At 44.1% G+C, this 20,751-nt stretch overlaps 1 protein-coding gene across 3 annotated transcripts; it reads right to left on the reverse strand.

Annotated features, from left to right (window-relative positions):
* Positions 1–2,349: 2,349 nt before the first annotated feature.
* On the reverse strand, positions 2,350–18,144 carry DCSTAMP (dendrocyte expressed seven transmembrane protein). Of its 3 annotated transcripts, XM_039853556.1 has the most exons (4): positions 17,860–18,144; positions 9,223–10,264; positions 4,239–4,547; positions 2,350–3,104 (listed from the first exon to the last, which is right to left on the reverse strand). In XM_039853556.1, the coding sequence occupies exons 2-4, from the start codon at positions 10,249–10,251 to the stop codon at positions 3,030–3,032; spliced, it is 1,413 nt and encodes a 470-aa protein (XP_039709490.1). In that variant the 5' UTR covers positions 10,252–10,264; positions 17,860–18,144; the 3' UTR covers positions 2,350–3,029. The 3 variants fall into 3 exon arrangements, with proteins under 3 accessions (XP_039709490.1, XP_039709488.1, XP_039709491.1); XM_039853554.1 differs by lacking the exon at positions 17,860–18,144 and having other exon boundaries at positions 9,223–10,334; XM_039853557.1 differs by lacking the exons at positions 2,350–3,104; positions 4,239–4,547; positions 17,860–18,144 and adding an exon at positions 4,587–4,860 and having other exon boundaries at positions 9,223–10,334.
* Between the last annotated feature and the right edge of the window lie 2,607 nt (positions 18,145–20,751).

Below are 20,751 nucleotides of genomic sequence, written 5' to 3' on the forward strand. Positions count from 1 at the left end.
TAGTTAATTTGTAGAATTTAGAAAGGCAAAAGCATCCTATTTCCTCCAAAAATTGAGCAGTTGATTCTTTGCCTTACTTAATATGAGACAGATCCCTTAGGAGAAATAAATGCAAAATGATTACGAAAATTCACACATTGTATCTGTTTATTAATAATACATTTGTTTATTTAGAAAATACAATAAAAAATCAAATTGTCAGAATATTTAAATAAACCAAAACTGCATATTCACCTTCTCTGATCCTTTTTTGGTTGAAAGTCATGCCAATTATATCAGCATTTACCAGAATACAGGCTGTAGGACATGTCCTATATGATGATAATAGATATTACAGGTAAAATTGTTCCATGATTTAGTCAATTTGGGGAAATTCTGGGTGAAACAAAGATAAAAGAAGTTTCTTTGTTATAGGGTTTCTCAAAGGGTTTGAATTACGTCAACATGCTTTATGAATCTTCGAGGCTGGAAAGCAGATGGTATAGATTTACTAACATCAGATAATTCATTTTATGGAACAAATGGTCTGAGGAACTCACTTTGGGAAATGCTGAGTCAAAAGCATTTCTAATGGAGGCTCTTTCTGTTAGAGAAATTTCACCATTGAAGACCTGACCCAAAAGACTTGCAGTTCTGTTAAATTCCTGGAGTGGTGGTTCTCAATCCTGGCTGCCCATCAGAATCACCCAGGAGCTTCAAACACGCCAGTGCCCAGGCCCCACCTCAGGCCACCTAAACTAGGATTTCAGGTGAGATTTTTGATCTATAAATGGAAATAATAATAATACCTTGCTCACAGGGTTGTCTTGAAACATAAATGAGATAGTATGTATAAAATGCCTGCTCTGGTGCTTAAAACAAAGTTTAGTCTTTGAAAAAATGTTTCCTTCTGGGGATAGTATAGAATTCCAATTAAGGAATGTAGAAGATATGAAAATAGAAAATCATTATTTGGTTGCCATGGTTTGGCATCCAATCTAATTTAAAAATGTGCAGAGGACCTGAACGGACACTTCTCCCAAGAAGACATACAAATGGCCAACAAACATATGAAAGGATGCTTAACATCGCTCGCTATTAAGAAAATGCAAATCAAAACCACAATGAGATACCATCTCACACCTGTTAGAATAGCTATAATCAACATGACAAGTAATAACAAATGTTGGAGAAGATGCAGAGAAAAAGGAACCCTCAAGCACTGCTGGTGGGACTGCAAATTGGTACAGCCACTATGGAAAACAGTATGAAGGTTCCTCAAAAAATTAAGAATTGATCTACCAAAAGATCCAGCAATCCCTCTACTGGGTATTTACCCCAAAGACTTGAAAACCCATATCAGAAAAGATATTTGCACACCGATGTTCATAGCAGCATTATTCACAGTGGCCAGGACATGGAAGCAACCAAAGTGTCCTATGATAGATGATTGGCTAAAGAATCTGCAGTACATATATACAATGGAATATTAATCAGCCATAAGAAGAGATGAAATACTGCCATTTGTGATGACATAGATAGACCTGGAAATAATCACACTAAGCAAAATAAGCCAGACAGAGAAAGTTGAAAACCACATGATATCACTTACTTATATGGGGCATATAAACCTAAAAGTAACAAACAAACATGACAAACAAACAGAGACTCATGGACATGGTCATGGACTAGTGGTTACCAGAGCAGGGGGCGTGGAGTAGGGTGGGGGGAGGTAGATGAGGTAAAAGGGGTCAAATACATGGTGACAGAAAGAAATCTAACTTTGGGCAGTGAACGTACAGTGCAATATATATATGACTTACTGTTGAATTGTACACTTAAAATTTACTGGATTTTGTAAACCAATGTCACCATAATAAATTAAAAATAAATAAATAAATAATAAGGAAAAAACAATGTCAAGATCATGAAAGAAAAAGAAAGACTGAAGAATTTTCCCTGATTGGACCAGACCAAGGAATCATGACAACTGAATGTAATGTGCGAACCTAGATTGGATCAGGGACCAGAAAAGGTATTTTTATTGGAACAATTGGTAAAAATTCAATAAACTTTGTACATACATTTTTCAATGTTCTTTGCCTGGTTTTAAAAGACCGGAAGGACCTGTAATTCTGTGCTATGGTTAGGTACGATGTTAACATTTGGGGATGATGGGCGAGGAGTAGATGGAACTCCACTATTTTGCAACCTTTTTATAAGTCTGAAAAGGCTGCAGAATGAAAGTTAAAAAATAATAATGTTTCTTTATTTCTTCCCCATTCTAGGACTTCAGAGATAATAGAATCAATATTCAAGGGTTTTTTTTTCTCCTTCCTAATTTTAGAATATAGGGGAGATATAGTATATATTGAGTATAGTGAAAAAGAAGCCCAAAATGGGCATTTTAACAAACATTTCCAATGGTTTTGATAAATGTTTTTCCTAAATAAATATGGTTAGAGCATTTGGTAGAAAAGGAAAAACAAAAGAGATTCAGGAAAGTAGGGAGTAAGAGCAGAGTGCTGGTAAGAAGAAATTAGAAGCTGCTAGAGATGGGTTTTTGGAAACAGTTCTTAAATAAGGGACCAGGAGAAAGAGAGACAGCTGTGGGCACAGGGAAGAGCTGTGAGAGGTACCGAGGAGGGCAGAGAAGAGATGGAGGGGTTTAATGATGTTTTACTGGCATTATATTTTTATGTTCTCCTTGGTATTTGCTTGTGAGCCTGCAGTAAAGATTTTGATTTTTCTAATTATTTTTTTATTTGAATATTACTCCATGCTGAGACTTATCCTCAAAGGGCTTAGGTATAGTCCTGTGATATTGTGACATAGTCTAAATCAAGTGCCTTGTTTGGAAGACAGATGGCATCACCATTTACCTAGTAGCCCTTTAGCCTTATGAAGAAAAGTAGTTTGGCCCTGGAAGGGCCAAACCCTGGAAGGACCATGCAATACAGTTCTCTGTCGTTGGGCATGTGAGTGACCGTCAACAAAAGTGCCGAAGAAAATGGCTGGTGCGACATGGCTGAGGAGCTACTTGGGGTCTCTCATGGTTGGCCTTCATTTGTAGTGTCCATTTGTTTCTTCCTAATCGTTTTCAGGACTGGAAGCCAGAAATGAATCTGAAGGAACAAAAAGGTAGATAAAGGAGCATCGGATTCATTTCAGACGCCTCTGACATAAACTACTAGTGTCAAGAAAAATTGCCCAAGACTTTGAAATGGCCAGAAAAGTTTATCCTTGTGGGGTTATCTTAGTCTTTCATTGTCAATCAGCTATTTTCCAATTGCGTACATTGTAGATAGCTGATAGCAATGATGGAAATGATTCTTGTCCATGGACTTGCAAGTAAATTTTACCCTGTAGGATACAATTGATCCTCCCATCTACCCTTGTGAAAGAAGCCAGTTTTGCATTTATTAAGCAAATTCATTTTTATATTCCTGATGGCCTGTATATGGGTGGACTTTGAATTGCTCTTTGAGTTGACTGGAATTTCTTATTCTTTAAGTTAAATAAAATCTTTGACAAGCGTTCATTTTATATGTGTATGAAAGTCATTATGTTACCACGTATATCCATAAATATACACATATATCAAGTGTGTGTGTGTGTGTGTGTGTGTGTGTGTAGTATGTATACTTTAATTCTTTGGAGTTTGCTGTAGTAGATATTTCCCTCTGTTTTATTTATTTATCCTTGACCTGGTAAAGTACTCCTTATTGGGCATTGTCCTTTGTTTGGTATTACTTTTTAAATTTTTCGATTACAGCTGACATTCAGGAGTACACCATAGTGGTTAGACATTTATATAACTTATGAAGTAGTCCCCCTGATAAATCTAGTACCCATCTAACAGCACACGTAGTTATTACAACTTTATTGACTATATTCTCTATGCTGTACTTTACGTCCCTGTGACTATTTTATAACTGTCAATTTGTACTTCTTAATCTCTTCCTTTAATAGTCATTACAGAGGGCCTTCCCAGTAGCATCTCTACAATATGACTAAACGTACTCCCTTGAAATTAATGTTTTCAAGGACATCATGTAGAATCCTCCAGACCAGCATTCAAAATCACAAAGCTAAGAACTGTGGCCATGCACATCTGCCAACTTCCCTCGCCCCGCGTCCCATCTATTGCAGAAGATATAACACTAATAATATGAAGTTAAAGAATGCTTTGAAATTCCATTTGCCCTTCAGACTCAAAATCTCCTTAATTACAGGTTATACCCCCATCTTGGCCTTACCTTTGTAAAGTACAGACTCAGTTCCCTTTTCACTTCTCCCACCGACTGCTTCGATCTTTTCTTCAGTAGCTTCGCATGTAGGTATTGGATGCGCTTCCTCTGCACGCTTGGATAGAAGGATGCTGACACCAGCATTTTAAGTTGCATCAGGAAGGAAGACAACAGTCCTAGTATTACTAGTATCACAAGAATAATACTAAGGGGAATCCAGGTCTTAGACAGAAGAAATTTGGGTTTAGGGATGCAGTCAGGTTCAAACAGAGATATATTAAAGGAAGAATCATGGATGATGTTTTGAGCTCCTTGCTCCTAAAACGAAAGAATAAAATTATCAAGATCCATGACATTTCGTACTCACTCCTTAGTTTTCTCTATACTGCCCTGCAACACATAACACGGATCTTAAAATACGCAGGGAACTTGGCTGAAGGAACTCTCGAGACTCACTTTGTGTGCTGTGATGAGGTAAAGGGGAAGGGGTGAGACTTATCTATAGTTCTTGCACTGTTTTCCAAAGTGTATTTGTGGAAATATAGATTTCCCTGAGGGAAAGGTATCAGATAAGCTTGTCTGCTTGTCCCTTCTTTGGAGAGTCACGATGCTCATGAGACTGTTGAAGGCTCTGAGAAGAAGGCAGAGAAATCTGTTTAACTTCAGCTGGTGGTTTTCCTAACAAATTTGATCACGTAACCCATATTTATGGACCACCTGTTTCTACACTTTAGAGCATGTGAGACTAATTAAAAGTGGTTTTAGCTCAACTGGGGGTGAAGTGTTTTTGGAGCATAGCCCCTTAAGACTCAGTCATATTTTTCCCATCAGACCACAAAGTCACAAAGATGTGGGGGCATTAAATTATGTTCCAAGTCAACCTTCTAGAGCTTGTGGGGAGGGGGAGTTATTCTTAGTGTAAGAATACTAAGAATAGTATTTACTGAAGATAGCTCTAAAATCTTATTTTTTTAGAGATCTCAAAAGAGGACATTTTCTTATCTCTTGGATGCTCAGGAGGGGTACATTCTTCCTGCTCGAAGGCAAGAGAACAGATCAGTTGCCCTCAGCAAACTGGCACAGAAGGCAGAAGGTGACATTGAGCCACACAGCCAAGCCACCAGCAAGAGAAGTGTGTGCTGATTCAGCTCTTTCTTTTCCTTGACCTGAGAAAGTCATTTAATCTCTCAGTGGATTTGTTTTCTAATTTGGTAGAACAGGAATTAATGGACCAGATCCTGCCTGTGCATAAACTACTTCTAGTGTAAATTAAGCACCTTGAGGATGGAGCATTAACCTTATAGACTGGAGTACTTAATAAGTTATTATCACCCCAGTGCCCCAGAGCCCTGGGGCCAGGAAGAGGTAAATGACTTCTCAGAAAGAACCAACCACACCCAGAAAATACCACATACCTTGGATCTACCCAAATACCTATGGAGAATCTGGTAATCCCAAACCAAGGACCTCTATATGAATGCCAAGTGAAATCTAATTTTCCCAGCACTGTTGCTAAGCAATGAAAGGCATTTGTGTTGCCTCTCCTTTTCTCTTATTAGGATAGTTTGCCTACAATTAAATCAGGAGATTTCGATCCCCAGAGCGAAGGCATGCACTCTTCTTAATGCTATTGAAGAAACAAACCCGTTGATTGAGTCAGTGATGAGAAATCCTGCAATAAGAAAGCAGCAGGGGTCTGGTCTGGGGAGAAGTTATTTAGTCTAGGAATCTAATTGGAGATTTTGCAGTTGGGAGTCAAGGCTTCGTAAAGGTTGAGCCAACATTTTTGTACAGGGCCGTTGGAGGGTGATGCAGAAGACAAATGAAGTCTCTCAAAATCCAGAGCAATACACTAAACAGTACCTTGATGTTTTAAAACGTGTTTATCTCTCTTAGGTAAACAATTTGCAAAGTTACAGCATTGAGTAATGGACAGGGGAGGCGCTTTGGTATCAGACAGTACCGACAAGTTAATGTGGACAAATTCTGTGCACATAATAAGTGCTCGATTTGTAGCAACGGTGGCTATTTTTCCTACTCATAATGCCCGCCCATCCAGCTAGCTCAGTTTGGGTCATTTCTTATCTTTCTTTTTTTATTTAAGATCCTATGGAAGTGGGAGAGCAATGCTTACAAAACCTTAAGTTGATGTTTCTCTTCCTGCTCGACTTCTTTGCAAATCTCAGCAGTGGAGCAACCAGGAGCCTCCAAGTGCATCCTGGGGCAAGGGCAAGAGGATCTGAGAGAAGCTCCCACAGCAGTCTTGAACTCACACGTGTTCTAGCACCCACTGCCCTGCTGTCATTGTGAGTGTACATGGCAGCCTCCCCCCCCCCCACACCCAGGATGTGAGACCCTCGATGGCAGCCGTCAGAGTCAGGACTTCTTTGCACCCCCAGGACTCAATAACGCCCCAAAATGCGTCTGTCAAGACGTCGTCACTGAAAAGTTTCTGGGCCTTTTTTGAAAAGAACTTACTCTTTTCCCCCTTCTGTCTATAACTGAGAATTCACAAAACAGGCTTGAGTGTTGACCAAGAGAAATAAATGAGCGAGAACAAACAAAGAGAAAGAAAGAAAGAAAGAAAGAAAGGAAGGAAGGAAGGAAGAAAGAAAGAAAGAAAGAAAGAAAGAAAGGAAGAAGAAGAAGGAAGGAAGGAAGGAAGGAAGGAAGGAAGGGAGGAAGGAAGGAAGGAAGGAAGGAAGGAAGGAAGGAAGGAGACAACTGAAAAGGGGAAATTAAAAAAGAGAAACAGGAGGAAAATGACTGAGGAGGGGAGGACAGATGCCCTTCTACAAGCCTCCCTCCAGGATCCAGCATGTCTGAGAATCTGCTTTAACTTCCCTTTGAAACATGGCTTCCATTTCCCACTCTGCTGAGACATCTAGAGCGACAGTGTTCTTGTAATTAGCTGAATTCTTCAGGGGAAGAAGAGAGCTCAGCCTAATCAACTCTGAGAAGCAGCCCAGGATTAGGAGGGACCGGAGTCAGGACAGACCCACTGAGCCAGAAGAAAAGGTGAGGGAAGGTGTGGATGAAGCCTTAGAGACTAAGAGGAAAAGAGAGAGTGGGCTTCAAAGGAGGGTTTGCGGACAGTCGATTCCCTCTAAGATTTTCCCAGCAGCCATACAACCTATAGTAGCTCAATAAAAAGAAGAGAAAATCAGAATTGTGGAAAGAGATGTTAGGGCTAGTGCACTCCAGCATGCATCTCACACACGTGCGCGCGCGCGCGCACACACACACACACACACACACACTACACACACATGCACACACACCTAGCTTAGCTTCACAATCTCTGGGTCAAAAAATAAGACAAGTATCCGACGGTATCCGAAGTCTCTGAAATGTCCACATAATCACAAATTTCTGCAGGGAAAAATGGAAAAGAGAAAAAGATGGGATACGTGAACATCATGGTCTTCTCCGCTGGGGCACTGATGCTGAGAGGATCAAGAACAGAGGAGAGAAAGACAGATTCCCCAGGACGCAGGAGGCGCAAGCTCAGGGCAACACACTGTCTTAGCTAATTAAGATCTTCATGGGTCTGTCCGATGGCACCGTTCTTTGGGTGGCGTGTTTAGAGCAGTGGTTCTCCATCTGGGCCACACATTAGAATTACTCAGGAGTTTTTACAAGTCTCTCACCCAGGCCTCCCCACCGCAACCCCAACCCCACCCCTGGTCTGGTTAGATCCAGGGCACCAAACCGAAGCACCCAGTTGGTTCCTTCGTTCACTTGTTCGGCTCCCCAGCGATGACAGTTTGCAGCCCCCCTGAGAGCTGCTGGCCTAGGAGGTCTTGCTTTCCAGAACCTGAGAATCCTGAGTTTCTCAACGTGTGGCCTGTGATCCACCTATTTTGAAATCACATGAAGTGCTTGTTAAAATTGCCCTCCTGTTTAAAACAGAGTCTCTGTGAATTGAAGCCTAAGGTTCTGTACCCACCCTGGGAATTCTTAACACACACTGAGGGTTGAAACCACTGAACAAAAGTGTAGCTGGTTCCATTTTTTCATGGGTGCTGTCAGGCACTAGCACCAGCTATACTATCTGGTCACTTAGGGACCCTTTTTTCAAAGACCATCCTCTTAAAAATGACGCTGGTGCATTGGGAGCCCTCTTGTGTTTGATAAGGAATAAAGATGCCAAGAAAAATGTTCTCATGCAGAGAAGGCACTCAAGTCTGCTCGCACAAGTCTGGGGAGAGAGGGAGTCAGGCCCTACACCTTCATGCCCAGTACTCCTACCTGAGAATCACTTCGTGTTCCACATCAGAGACCCCATTCCCACATTTCAGGGTCTGTTAACTAAGGCTGCTTAAACACGACCCTTCAAAGATATAAGATTCTACTCCCCCAAACCCGTGAAGGTGGCTTTACTTGGATAAAAAGAGACTTTGCAGATGTGCCTCAGTTAAGGATCTAGAGATGGAGAATTATCCTGGATTATCCTGGTGAGCCCTAACGCAATCACATGTACCCTGTAGGAGGGAGCCAGAGAGAGATTTACGCACGCTGGGAGAAGGCAGTGTGAAGACAGAAACAAAGATGGAGTGACACGGCCACAGCCACGGACGCCAACAGCCACCTGAAGGTGACGAAGCAAGGAGCAGCTACTCCCCTGGAGCCCGCAGGGAATGTGGCTCTGCCAGCACCACCTTGATTTCAGCCCGGCGATACTGACTTCAGACCTCTTACCCCCAGGACTATAAAAGAATAAATTTCTGTTGTTTTATGCCACCCAGTTTGTTACAGTAATTTCTTACAGTGGCCAAAGGAAACTAACACAGTGACCAAAAATTTTCAGAATGGTACACTGTCACTTCGGGACTTCAATTCAACCACCATTTGTTGGGCTCCTTCTACGTGCTAGGCACTGTAGCTCCATAGTGGGTAAGACACGGTCCTGCCTTGGGAGGGCCACGACCCCTCACAGGAGAGACCAGCAGACAGCCAGGGCATGCCACACCAAGAGCCTGTGAGTGCTTACCTCCCTGTGCAGTTTCAAGTGAACCTCCAGCGCTGGCAAGCTTTGAAAATGTTTGCTCACTGAGAAAATGAGCCGATACAGCAGAAAATCAATGGCGACAAACAGCACCCAGAAGTAGAGATGGGTAAGTACGGGGAGGAAAAACAGGCCCAGGTTCTTTCTTTCTTTAGGAGTCATCCAAAAAGAAGGGATGACAACATACTTCTTCCTTTCCTTCTTATTCAGCGGGAGGACGCAGGGCCTCTGTCGATGCCTCTCCCTTTCGTCAAATTGAACAAATTGTCTGGTGATGTAGACGTTTTCAAATTTCCAACCGCAAGGGTCCAAGTATCGCTTCAGGAAGAGACCAGTGCCGAGAAGCACCAGCAAAAGCCCCGTGAGAGCAAGGAGCTGCTGCCACAGCGAGGACAGAGCCTTGGTCGCTGTCACCGTCTGGTACAAGACCCCCAGGACTTTGCCTTTGGTGTCATTTAGCTGCACCTCTAAGGCTTGGCTGGGACTTAAAAGAGAGACCTCCAGTGTCTGTTTCCAAGAAACAAGGTCATCAAGTAGACTTTGGTGAGTGGCGAGGCCATAAATCCACTGAAGTGCTTTAATATACCTTTCCAAAAGCGGAAAATGTATGGAAAAGCTCTTTGCCCTTAGGTTGCAGGTCATACTGTCCAGGAGACCTTGAAAGTTGTGAAAAATATTCTCCATGTGTCCAAAGATCACTACCCCTGTGCCGGCCGCAATCAGGGCATTCCTGCCTTCACGCAGACCGCAGGAGAGGAAGAAGAGAAGCACGAAACAGCGCACGTGCTTGGAACAGCACAGGAGGATGCACACGATCACCCAAGAGGTGGCGAAGACTGTGAATGGGGACAGAAGCCAGGAGGAGGCCACAGAGAGGAGGCCCGCCGAAACGGAAGCAACAGAACAGCAAGCTCCCAAATGCCGCATAAAGTCCATCCATCCAGAACTTCTTGGAGACACATACGTCTCCCAAAGACTTAGGAAGATATCGCTGACTGAGGTCCAGACACCCATGTTCCCTGTGTCCCTGGACATGGAAAAGAGACCAGGGTCAGACATGGCTTTTGAAATGTCCCCTCACTTTGCAGAGGGCATGAAGAGACTGATTGCAGAAAAAGGCCATAATTCTTTACCCTTCTCCGTCTCCCCAACCCCTTGCGGTGTGAATTTACAGCTCCTCCCATCAAGAGGTGAGAGAAACAGAATCTAGTAAGAGGTGGGATCTCTTTCTCCCACCTTTGAATTTGGGATGGCCTAGAATCTGGGATGTCTTTGGCCAACAGAATGCGGCAGAAGTGACACTGTGCCAACCCTACGCCTATGATTCACTCCAGCCTCTCTTTTGGAAACTCGCTACTACCTTTTTAACAAGTTCAGGTATATTAGTCTCTTCTTGCTGTTGTAGCAAATTACCACGAACTAGCTGGCTTACGGAAACACGTATTTATTCTCTTACGGTTCTGGAGGTCAGAGTGGGCCCAGAGGGCTGCATTCCTTCTGGAGGCTCTCGGGGAAAACCCATTTCCTTGCCTTTTCCAGCTTCTAGAGGCTCATGGACTCCCCTCCATCTCAAAACGAGCAATGACGCATCTTCTTTTCTCTCTGACTTCTCCTTCCATTCTTATATCTTCCCTCCGTGACTCTAATTCTCCTGCCTCTCTCTTACAAGGACCCCCGTCATTATATTGGGCCCACTCAGATAATCCAGGAAAATTTCCCATCTCAAGGTCCGTAAGCACATACACAGAGTAGTCTCTTTTACTATAGATAACATATTCACGGATTCTCGGCATTAGGACATGGACATCCGGGGGGTGGGGGACGTTATGCAGCCTGTCAAATCCAGGTTGGGCTGCTAGATGACAAGGGACACATGCATCAACTCAGCCAATAGACAGCCAACTGCCAGACATGTGAAAGAGACCATCCTAGACAGCCGGCCCCCAGCCAGCCCACTAGCTGATCAGCCAATAGACAGCCAACTGCCAGACATGTGAAAGAGACCATCCTAGACAGCCGGCCCCCAGCCAGCCCACTAGCTGATCACAGATACTTGAGAAATAATAAGTGTTTATTTATTTTAATGCCACTGAACTCTGTGCTGCTTTGTTAGGCAGCGATTATTACTTGATAAAAGCAGCAATACTGTCTCGTGTGTCTTCAAAATTGAAACAAACCCTAAGCTGATGGACAGGCTGCAATTCAATAAGCTGAATTATGTAAGATCAATTTTTGATAGTCCTCTATTTTCTTGTGCTTTAATTTTACAGACCAGAAAGCATATCAAGAGCATCCGAAGCTAAGTGTGGCATTGGGTGGAGGCCACTGTGTCTCTGTTCTGTAACCGCTGCATCGTTCCTCTCCTTCCTTTCCCTTCCAAGTGCGGTCCTCCCCTGAGAATCTTACAAGGAAAACAAGAATATTTTGTCACCGAGTTAATTATCTTCTCTTTTCCCCCAAATCTAGCGTAATTAAAATGAAGATGTTATAGGACTGCTACCGCCCTGTCAGTCACGCAGATTTAGGTCTGTGAATCACTCAGATTTAGGTCTCTGTGATGAACTTGAGTTCATTTAGAATAACATAAAATAAACTTGAGATGTTCTCTCTTAACTGACATAAAAATATCTAATGAGCATTATACCATATGTATGGGATTTCAATGAAGACACTGATCAATTTTAAAACACTCTCAATAAATCTCTTCTGGCATCAAATATTATGGGGCTGGATTTATGGGTAGCTTAACACTGTTCGAGCCAGCGGGTCACACTCACAGTGTTAGAAAGGTGTCCAGCCTTAGCTAGAGGGCATGGACTGAGCAAGCTGAGGTGAGGAAATGATTCTCTTTCTGGGTTTAGGCTGAATGAGGTTAATGAAGGACAGAAATGGGATGGTGAAGTAGGCAGGTTAGAAATAAACCTGTGGACATTCCTCCAGCAATAATGTGGAGGGTTCACAGTTCCTGTCACGTACTCTGAATGGAAATGCTCGGCACAGAAAAGACACATGGGGAGAAATTAAGTGTTGAAGAAAGGTCATTACCATGTTAGACTGGCCTTATCTGAGATTCAGGATGCTCCGCAGAGAAGGCCCTTACTCTACCAGGAGGAAAGGGAATTGGAACAGTCATTAGAACAGGGCCTGGCAAAAGAACACAGTTCTTGTTTCCTGCAAGCATGCTTCCTTTCAGAATCAGAGGTTGGCGTGAAGATTGGCAGTGTTCCCATGTACTGACCCCACTCCCACGCTTCTCTGACCCCCGGAAATCACTGATGAGCCCCTGAGCTCCTGAAGCTTCCCCAGCATTGCCTGCTTTGCTGTATGGGCAGGGGGGCTTGAGCAGTCAGCGGGGAAGCGGGCAGGGGGCAGACGCCTGGAACCAGAGCAGGTCGTGTCCCCATTCACTTTCTTTGTCGTGGCTTTGGATTTGACCCCAGACCATTATCTGACTAAGGGATGCACTGATAAGTATCAATTGCCTCTTCTGTCCTGGACACTTTACATAAAGCATTTCCCTGTAGCCTCTGGAAGTAGGTACTCTGCGTTTCACACAGTGGACGCTGAGGCTCTGAGTTCTCACTGGAATGTGTCAGTGATCACACAGAGAGTAGGGAGCACAGTGGGATTCAGACCTGATCTCTGACTTCTGGCCAGCTCCCTGTCCCCTGCATTGTGCTCAGATTCCACAACTCTGGGTCATGTGACAGGATGCTCAGCTCACTGTGTATCTGCTGGAAACATATCACACTTTCAAGAACTGACCTGTATATCACAGACTCATTTCTATCTGCTCATTTTTTCCCCCTGCATCAAAATAGTTGACCCTATAAGAATATGTCTCAAGTGAGCAGATTTTTTTCTAAAGCTAATCAGAAATCCCAGCTGTTTCATTTTTTTTTCTCTAACATCCTTTATGAGGCACCATTTTGCTTGCTTCCTGAAAAATTAATAATATACATTTTGGATTCATTTTCCCCTTCTCTTGTACGGTGTGTTCTTAATACAGATATTTCTCTGAAAGTAAGAGACAGATTTGTGAACACATTAAAATTTTAACATTCAGCTATGAAATCTAATATCAATTAAATAAGATATATGACTGTAATTTTGTCCTGTAAGAGGCATATGCTTTCTTAACAAGCATCAGATCTAATATTACCCCCTTTGATTTTGTGCTGAAAACAGCCTGTCACCAAAAGACACCAAAACTTTCCACAGTGAGAGGACAATGTATTCTCTCCTACTTTATAGCTCAAGCCACAGAGGAGAGCTTTGGATCGTGAGCCCAGAGGCTGGCGTTCCGGTCTGCACTTCCTGTCACTGCTGAGGGTGGCCTTGATTCCTTCTCCAATCTGCTTCTCATTTTTCCTATTTGAATAAAAGACCTGCTCGAGCTACTTTCTGGAGAGTGTAAGACACCCTGGAAATAAGGTGCCCAGGAAATGTCCATTTCTTCTTGTTTCTTTGCTGTCGCAGAACGTCAAGAACTTCCTTCCTCTGAAGACCTTCAGGCAAACATCAAGTGCACCAAGGTGACAGGAGGCTTAGGGCCAGAGCTGGCTCACACCACCTTCCCAGCACCGATGTTCCACCCAGCGCCTTTCGACACCGGCTGCTGAGTTCTGTCCTCTGGCTCCTGCGGGAGGTGCGGTCATTCTGCTGGTCTTTCTTCAGATGGCCCAATTCTTTCCTTTTAGGCAAATCAGTGAATCAGGATTTGGACAGGCTGGTTGTTTTCTTTCTCAAAGACTTTGTCAAGCAGATACCCAGACTCGTAAATTTCATTTTTTAGAGCTGGAAGAAATCTAATAGCTCAGAGCTTCTCAATCTTGATATGTAATAGCTAGGAGAATCTGGTTACAATGTCCATTTTGATTCCAAAGGTCTAGAGTGGCATTGGAGATGTCACATTCCTAACACGCTCCCAAGTGGAGCCGATGTGCTCGTGGGAGGAGCAGGCACTGGGCCACAAGCTCTAGAACCCAGCACTGTCCGATGGCACTTTCCGTGATGATGGTGTTGTCCTAGATCTGTGCTGTCTGCTATGATCGACCGTACGAGTCCATCCAGCCCTTGAAACGGGGCTGGTGCAACTGAGGAGCTGAATTTCAACTGTCTTTGGTTTTAATTAACTTAACTTTAAGTAGTCACATGTAGCTGGTGTCTGTGACTGACACCCAGCCAGCTAATTTCCACAGATGAGGAACCGAAAATCCAAAGAGGCGAACGGACTTGCCGAACGCACCCGGCCCTGGAGGCGGAGCTGAGAGCAAGACCCAGGTCTCCACCAGACAGCGACACATTCCCCAGCACGACAGCGGCTCGGCTCTGACTTCTCAGAACCTCCACTTCCCCATCTTTACCAGGGTTCCTTGAGTAATGGAGCTAAATTCCCCATAGACCAAATTTGCCTTCAGGCGCCACAAAATACAGAGAGAAGTGAATGCCCCATAGCTGTGCCGCTGCCTGAGAACTAGCTAAGTAGTAATAATAAAGACAGTCATCTAGTTGCTAACCAAGTGCCTGGCCACTGTTTTAGCATCAAATATACACTATTCTTAATCTTCACGGCAGCTCTGTGTTACATCTACACAGTTTGGAGGAGGAAACTGAAGCTCAGAGAGCTTAAATAACTTGCCTAAGGTCACACAGAGAACAAGCGGAAGAACCAGGATCCTAATCCGTGTTTAAGTGACACTGAGGGTTCAAGATGGGCAGCTTCTCAAACCCTCTTCAACACGATCTTCAAAGAGTAGCTTCTAAATTTGGTTGACATCTATTCCCAGGATTCCGCTCAGGCGTGCATCCTGAAATGCGGATCCAACAATGCCAGCACAAGATTTCCCGCACCGTCTTCTGCCTCTGGCATCCTCTGCCTCCTCTGCCTGCACAGCCATCGAACCCTCCAAAGCTGACTGCAGGTCTCTACCCTGATGTCCAGTCCAACCGGGTCTCAGATCCAGGCTGCAGAGTCTCAGCTGAGCCACCTGTCCCAGGATGATGACAGGCACATTCAGTGTTGGCCCCAACTCCATTGAGCTGGAGGTCAGGATCAGAGCAATGTAGGCAGCATCCAGCATTTCAAATGCCTGCCGGGGTCAGACAGGCACCGAAAAGAGTGAAGGAAATCAGGAGACGCAGCTGCTTCTTGGGAGCGAGACGTGTGGGGCGATGCGCAGTGGAGAGCCTGTGCCCCAGTTTCAGCTCCAGGAGCAGCAGCCCCCAGCCATGCAAATTTTCTTCTAGGCTCTATAGAGACAGATTTTATAATGGCCAGATTTTCTGATTTTTTTCCCAAGAGAAGACAGAAATCCATATTTCTGTGGGTGACATCTGATTTTTTTTAAGTAGGCTCAAATTATTTTTAAGCACTCTGACTGGCTGATTTTGTCCACCGTCAGTTTGCAACCCTTGGTCTTTGGGGGATCCTCACACTCCTTTCTCTTCTTCTCTCTGCTCTGCCTCTCTCCCCCCCTTATCCTTCCTCTTCCCCACTTCTCTGAATTACCTTTCCCTCTTTACATCCCCTGGGATATTTTTAAATCATGCTGTAGGCCAGGTTTCAGTCTCGTGAATAAAGGTTTTTCTCTATGCTTTGGGACTATTTCTTTATTCCCAAAGATCTCTAACTATCTCATTCCCTCCTCTGGTGCTACTGCACTGAGCCCCTTCCTCTCTCTCTCCATCGCTTCTTCTGGCAACTTATAAAAGGCTAACCCGATCCCTTTAACTTGCAATTTCTCTTTATTTTGCCTCCATTATCAGTAATTCTCATTGCCCGACTCAAAATCCTTGTCTCTCTAGGATCAAGTAAGTACCTGTTTCTTGATTTTACCAACAGCCAAGAGTAATTACCACTTTCCTGCCTTCATCCCCAACCTTCAGTTTGTACCATACCCCCCTGCGGAGGAAACCACAGCTGGAGCCCACAGGAGAGTATCACGAGCCCCATGTCTCTTTCACTGGGTTAAATCGATTTTTGTGTGGCTGGGTGGGAGGGACAAGGAATGGAACAGGGCTGGCGATGAGGAGCCCCTAGTCTAAGTGGAGAGCCAAGCAGAGCCACACAGTCTGTGTATCCAGCCTGAGCCCACACTTATCTGCTTTCACGCAGAGCTGAGATGTTGCCATGGGAAACAAGTGGCCAGGCTTCTCCATCAACCCTGCACACGCTAAGAGACCTTGGCTTCGAGGTGCATACACGGTGGATTCGATTGTGTTCCCTGCGGAGTATTAAATGTCAGTGGCAGCAGCAAAAGCCCTGGCATGGAGGGCTTGGGCCCCAACACCCACCCCAATTTGCTGGGGAGTCAAGGGACCAACATTCCTGAGCACTGTCCTTTGATCAACTCTCAAAGTGCAAAGAACACATCTTTGCTTTAGATTCAAGGCCCAGACAGCAGCCATCACAAGTGGAGCCAAGAAACAGTAATTAGAACCTCCAAACAATGAGCTTCTCCCCATGCAGAAGCCAATGGCTTATGCTCAACAATCCCAGATACAGTTTGCAGACACCCTGGAGAGAAACAAAACCCAGATGATGATTCCCCTCTTCGTTCTGTGCTCCTCAAACCAGCTCTGCTGATCTCCCGCAGGGATCTAGTCTGAACCTGTCAGCCTCTCTCACTGTCTATGGGACTTGATGGGAGTCTCTTTTTACAGGAAATTTGGATGAAGGGTGGACTGGAATAGGAAAAATGCACAGGCAGAGCGACAGGAGACACGTGGTCCAGCCTGTCTCACCCACAATGGGCCGCGTGACCTCGCGTAGGTCACTGCACCTCTCGGGACCACAGTTCCTTTGGACAAGCCCCGTTCTAAGGTTCCTGTTGCCCAATAGTCTCTGAAATAAGGGCAAAGAAGAGCAGCAGAGCCGGCTCTGGATTTTGGCATTTCACAGTAGTCCCATACCTGTAAGTGGGACAGAAGAAGAAGAAAGCATTTCCTGTCTTTTGCTCTTTTTCTTTCTTTCCTTTTAAACAAAACAAAACAAAACAAAAACCTCTTGCAAACTTATGATTTGGTTCAGAACATTCTGTTCTCTCGGCCTGCCAAAATACATCCAGCAGGCACAGAGGCCTCGCTTTGAGGTGGAATGAGTTCCTCATAACTTAGTTTTAATCATTCTTGCCTCGGGAAAGCTTGCAAATGCCTTCCTCTGTGAAAGCAATCTTCACACAAGAAAGGCAAGATTAATGAAAGCTACCAGGTAAACAGAAGAGCATTTACGCCACAATTCAGTCGGTCATTTGTGGCAGCCTCTTTTTAGCAGAGGGGGCCAGTCTTGCTCCTCACCACTGCCCAGAGGCTTGGCTGACAGGGATTAATTCTTCAAAGTCTGAGAAAGGTTCAAATCTATACAAGCTGCTCCGGTAAGAGGATATTCGTGCCAAGGTCTTCCCCGAGATGAGGGTATGCAGATCCCTCAGGCCAGCATTAATAAAGCATTAACAAAGACGGCCTTTCTGATATTTCTGCACCTAGATGAACAGTTGGGAATAAAGCAGGGGATTAAAGTATCCTCTGGTCTCAACTGTTGACTCCAATTTATTAATATGTAATTTTTTTCTTTAAAAAGGGGCAATTTCAAAATTAAGATTATTCTGAAGTTTTACTTACAGTTTCCTCTCAGGTTCTTCTTTGTGTTCCAAAGGCTCTGAGTCTTGATATAGGACAGAGAAAAAGGAACCATAATGACAAGAGGGTCACATCACCATGAATCAACCTCTTTATTTCCCCTACATAGTGACTAAGTCATTTTATATTGACAATGGGGATAATCTATGCAAAGGAATTACATATATTTTTTTCAGGTATAGATGTTTTAACACCAGGGAGTAAATTATGAAAACTTAGATGTTCTCTTTCCCTCTCTCCTTCCTTCCCCTCACTCTCGTTCTCTTTACTCCCGCCTCCAGCAATGGGCAATGACAAACGTTCGCCATCTTCACCCTCATCCTTCACCTTCACCCTCATAGCTGAAGAGGTAGGTTATATAAAGGAGCCACCTCTGCACTGACCACCCAAGACAAGTGTAGGCATCTGTGTTGTGCCTCTCAGTCTTGCACCGGACTCTCCATCATAGTCACTGAGCTTCCACGTCGAGAGGACCAGCTTGTGTGGTTTCAGGGAGCTAAGAAGGCCTTCAAACCCATCTACAAAGTTGTTCTTCACTTTTTGATTGAGACCCATAATATAACTGCAAAAGTTTTTATCCTAAAATTCATGCCAAAATTCAAATATCCCTGAGAAGGGTTGATATAAAGAAAAATACAAAATAAATAATGGTATAGACAAACCCCTGAAAACTCATGTCAAACATCATAGTGAAGATACACAAATATCTGATGTTTGGGAGACACAGCCATCGATCAACAAGTGATAGAGATCTAGCGAATGTTGTAAGCAAATCAGCATTACGAAAAATATCAGTGCATATCTTTGGAGTGGGTCGGAAGGGAGTGAGTACCGGGCAGGAAGCCGAGTAAGGAGTTAGGATCAGTGTATTAGTGCCCTCTGCACAACTCTGTAATGGTGGATATATGTCACTATACATTTGTCCAAACTCACTGAATGTACAAAACCAAGTGATAGATAATGTAAGCTATGGACTTTGGGTGATTATGACGTGTGAATACAGGGTCATTGATTATAACAAATTTTCCAGTCTGGCGGGGGACATTTCTAGCAGGGGAGATGAGGGTATATGGGAACTCTGTACTTTCCACTCAATTTTGCTGTGAACCTAAAACTGCTCTAAAAAACAAAACCTATTTTCAAAACTTCTATTATACCATAATCTTTATTACTGAAAAATCATCATAGGTATGGCTCCAAGAGACACCAAACATTATAGCGTGTCTTAACATCTTCTCCCTAAACTCCTTAGACTTGCAATCTCAAACCTCATCGATTCCTGAAACATGGGCTCTGCATATGGCGGAATAACATCAGAAATGCTTCTTCATCGTAGATGGAACAGTGATGGACCCAGTCCCGGGCTGTGGGCCAAGCAGCCTTCTCTGCAGAAGGTCAGGACCACAGTTTGTGGAGTGGGCCAGACTGTGGCTAGTCAGGGACCCTGCCAAACAGGAGGCCATGAAGGCTCAGCCCTGGGGGTCCAGCAAGAACCAATTTGCTCCCCAGCACTGGGAATTCACTCTAGAACAAGCGATCTGGGTTCAAAATGGAAAGTTCAGTTAGATAGAAGATGGGACTTTTAAAATAAATACATAAAACAGGAGAGTGGAAAAGCATTTGCTTCTTGAGATTAAAATATAATTTAATATGTTGTCTTCATATCATGGAGTAATAAATAGAATGAGGCGGCTCCTTATGTACTGAAATGGAATGATCTCCAAAAAATACTGTTTGGAAGAAAAAAAAAGGAGCAGAATGATAAGTAGTATAGATCCGCTTGTGTAAAAAGAATACACGAGCATATTATTTTTATCTATCTTGCTGTCTCTAAAAGAATATACAAGAAACTAACAGTGGTCCTCCCTGAAGGACAGGCTGAGGAGGGGGACTCTTCACTGCGTTCCCTTGGTACATTTTGAATTTTGAACCGCATGTACTACTGTCTATTCAAAACGTAAATAACATACAAACCTCAGCAATAATAAAAAGTCATAAACTACAAAATTATAACTTAATACATTATACAATTAAACAAATATATTAAAGTTCTATGTTAATTATATAAATATATTTATGTAAATGTATAAGCCAATAACATAACTATAAATAGAAAAATAAGTAATAATCAGATGGGCATGCATTTGAAGCCAGTTACTAGCTGTGTGGTCTTGGGCAGTTGTTTACCCTTTCTGGGCACAATGACATCTATTATCGTCATGCAAATTAAGCTGTAAACTCAGGGCACAAGAAGCTGGTGGCTGGTGTATCATCAGCCCTGGGAGCCCCGGCCATCCCGCCATGGAGGGAATCTGGGCAGAGGACCAGAGGATAAGAGACTAGGGCCCCCCTGGGGCGAGTTAAGCGTCCCTGGGACAGGAATTCCTGCTTTTGGAAGCAGTATGTGGCTGAGAGGCAGAGGCGACTTTGCAACTACGGCTGGCAAGCCTGAAATGACGCATTCGTCCCCCTCGAGGGCTTTGTCAGTTCCTGGCCTCACCTTGGCCTGTCCTCCTCTGGCCGTGAACGGATAACACTTAGAACTTACACAGCCCCAGTCGCCTACCCAGGCCGAGCCGCTAACGGCTTCCTGGCTGCGGCGGGCCATTGAGAAGCCAGGAGAGGCCGCCGGGGGCCCTTCCTCGCCGCCCGATTTCCCTTCCCACGGTCGCGCGCCTCCTGCCAGCGCGTGGTTGAAAGTCAGCGCCTTCTTTGCAGTTTTTCGTTCTCACGGAAAGGAGAGGCGCCATGAATCAGCTCGTGGGTCATCAGACAGGGAAGTGGCTTCTTGTTCCCCTTCTTTTGATTGTGCATAACACTGGAGGATCAAAAGCCCGAGTCACAGGGCAGGGCAGGGAGGCCGGGAGTGGGGAA

Source organism: Pteropus medius, unplaced genomic scaffold (genome assembly GCF_902729225.1).
Source record: "Pteropus medius unplaced genomic scaffold, Ma_sr-lr_union100, whole genome shotgun sequence".
Classification (NCBI taxonomy): domain Eukaryota; kingdom Metazoa; phylum Chordata; class Mammalia; order Chiroptera; family Pteropodidae; genus Pteropus; species Pteropus medius.

Coding starts and splice junctions, on each gene's coding strand:
- DCSTAMP (XM_039853554.1), bottom strand. CDS start 10,296: ATGTCTGACCCTGGTCTCTTTTCCATGTCCAGGGACACAGGGAACATG. Junction 4,548..9,222: donor ACTTGAAACTGCACAGGGAG/GTAAGCACTCAC, acceptor CTTTCGTTTTAG/GAGCAAGGAGCTCAAAACAT. Junction 3,105..4,238: donor TGAGTCTGTACTTTACAAAG/GTAAGGCCAAGA, acceptor TTGTTCCTTCAG/ATTCATTTCTGGCTTCCAGT.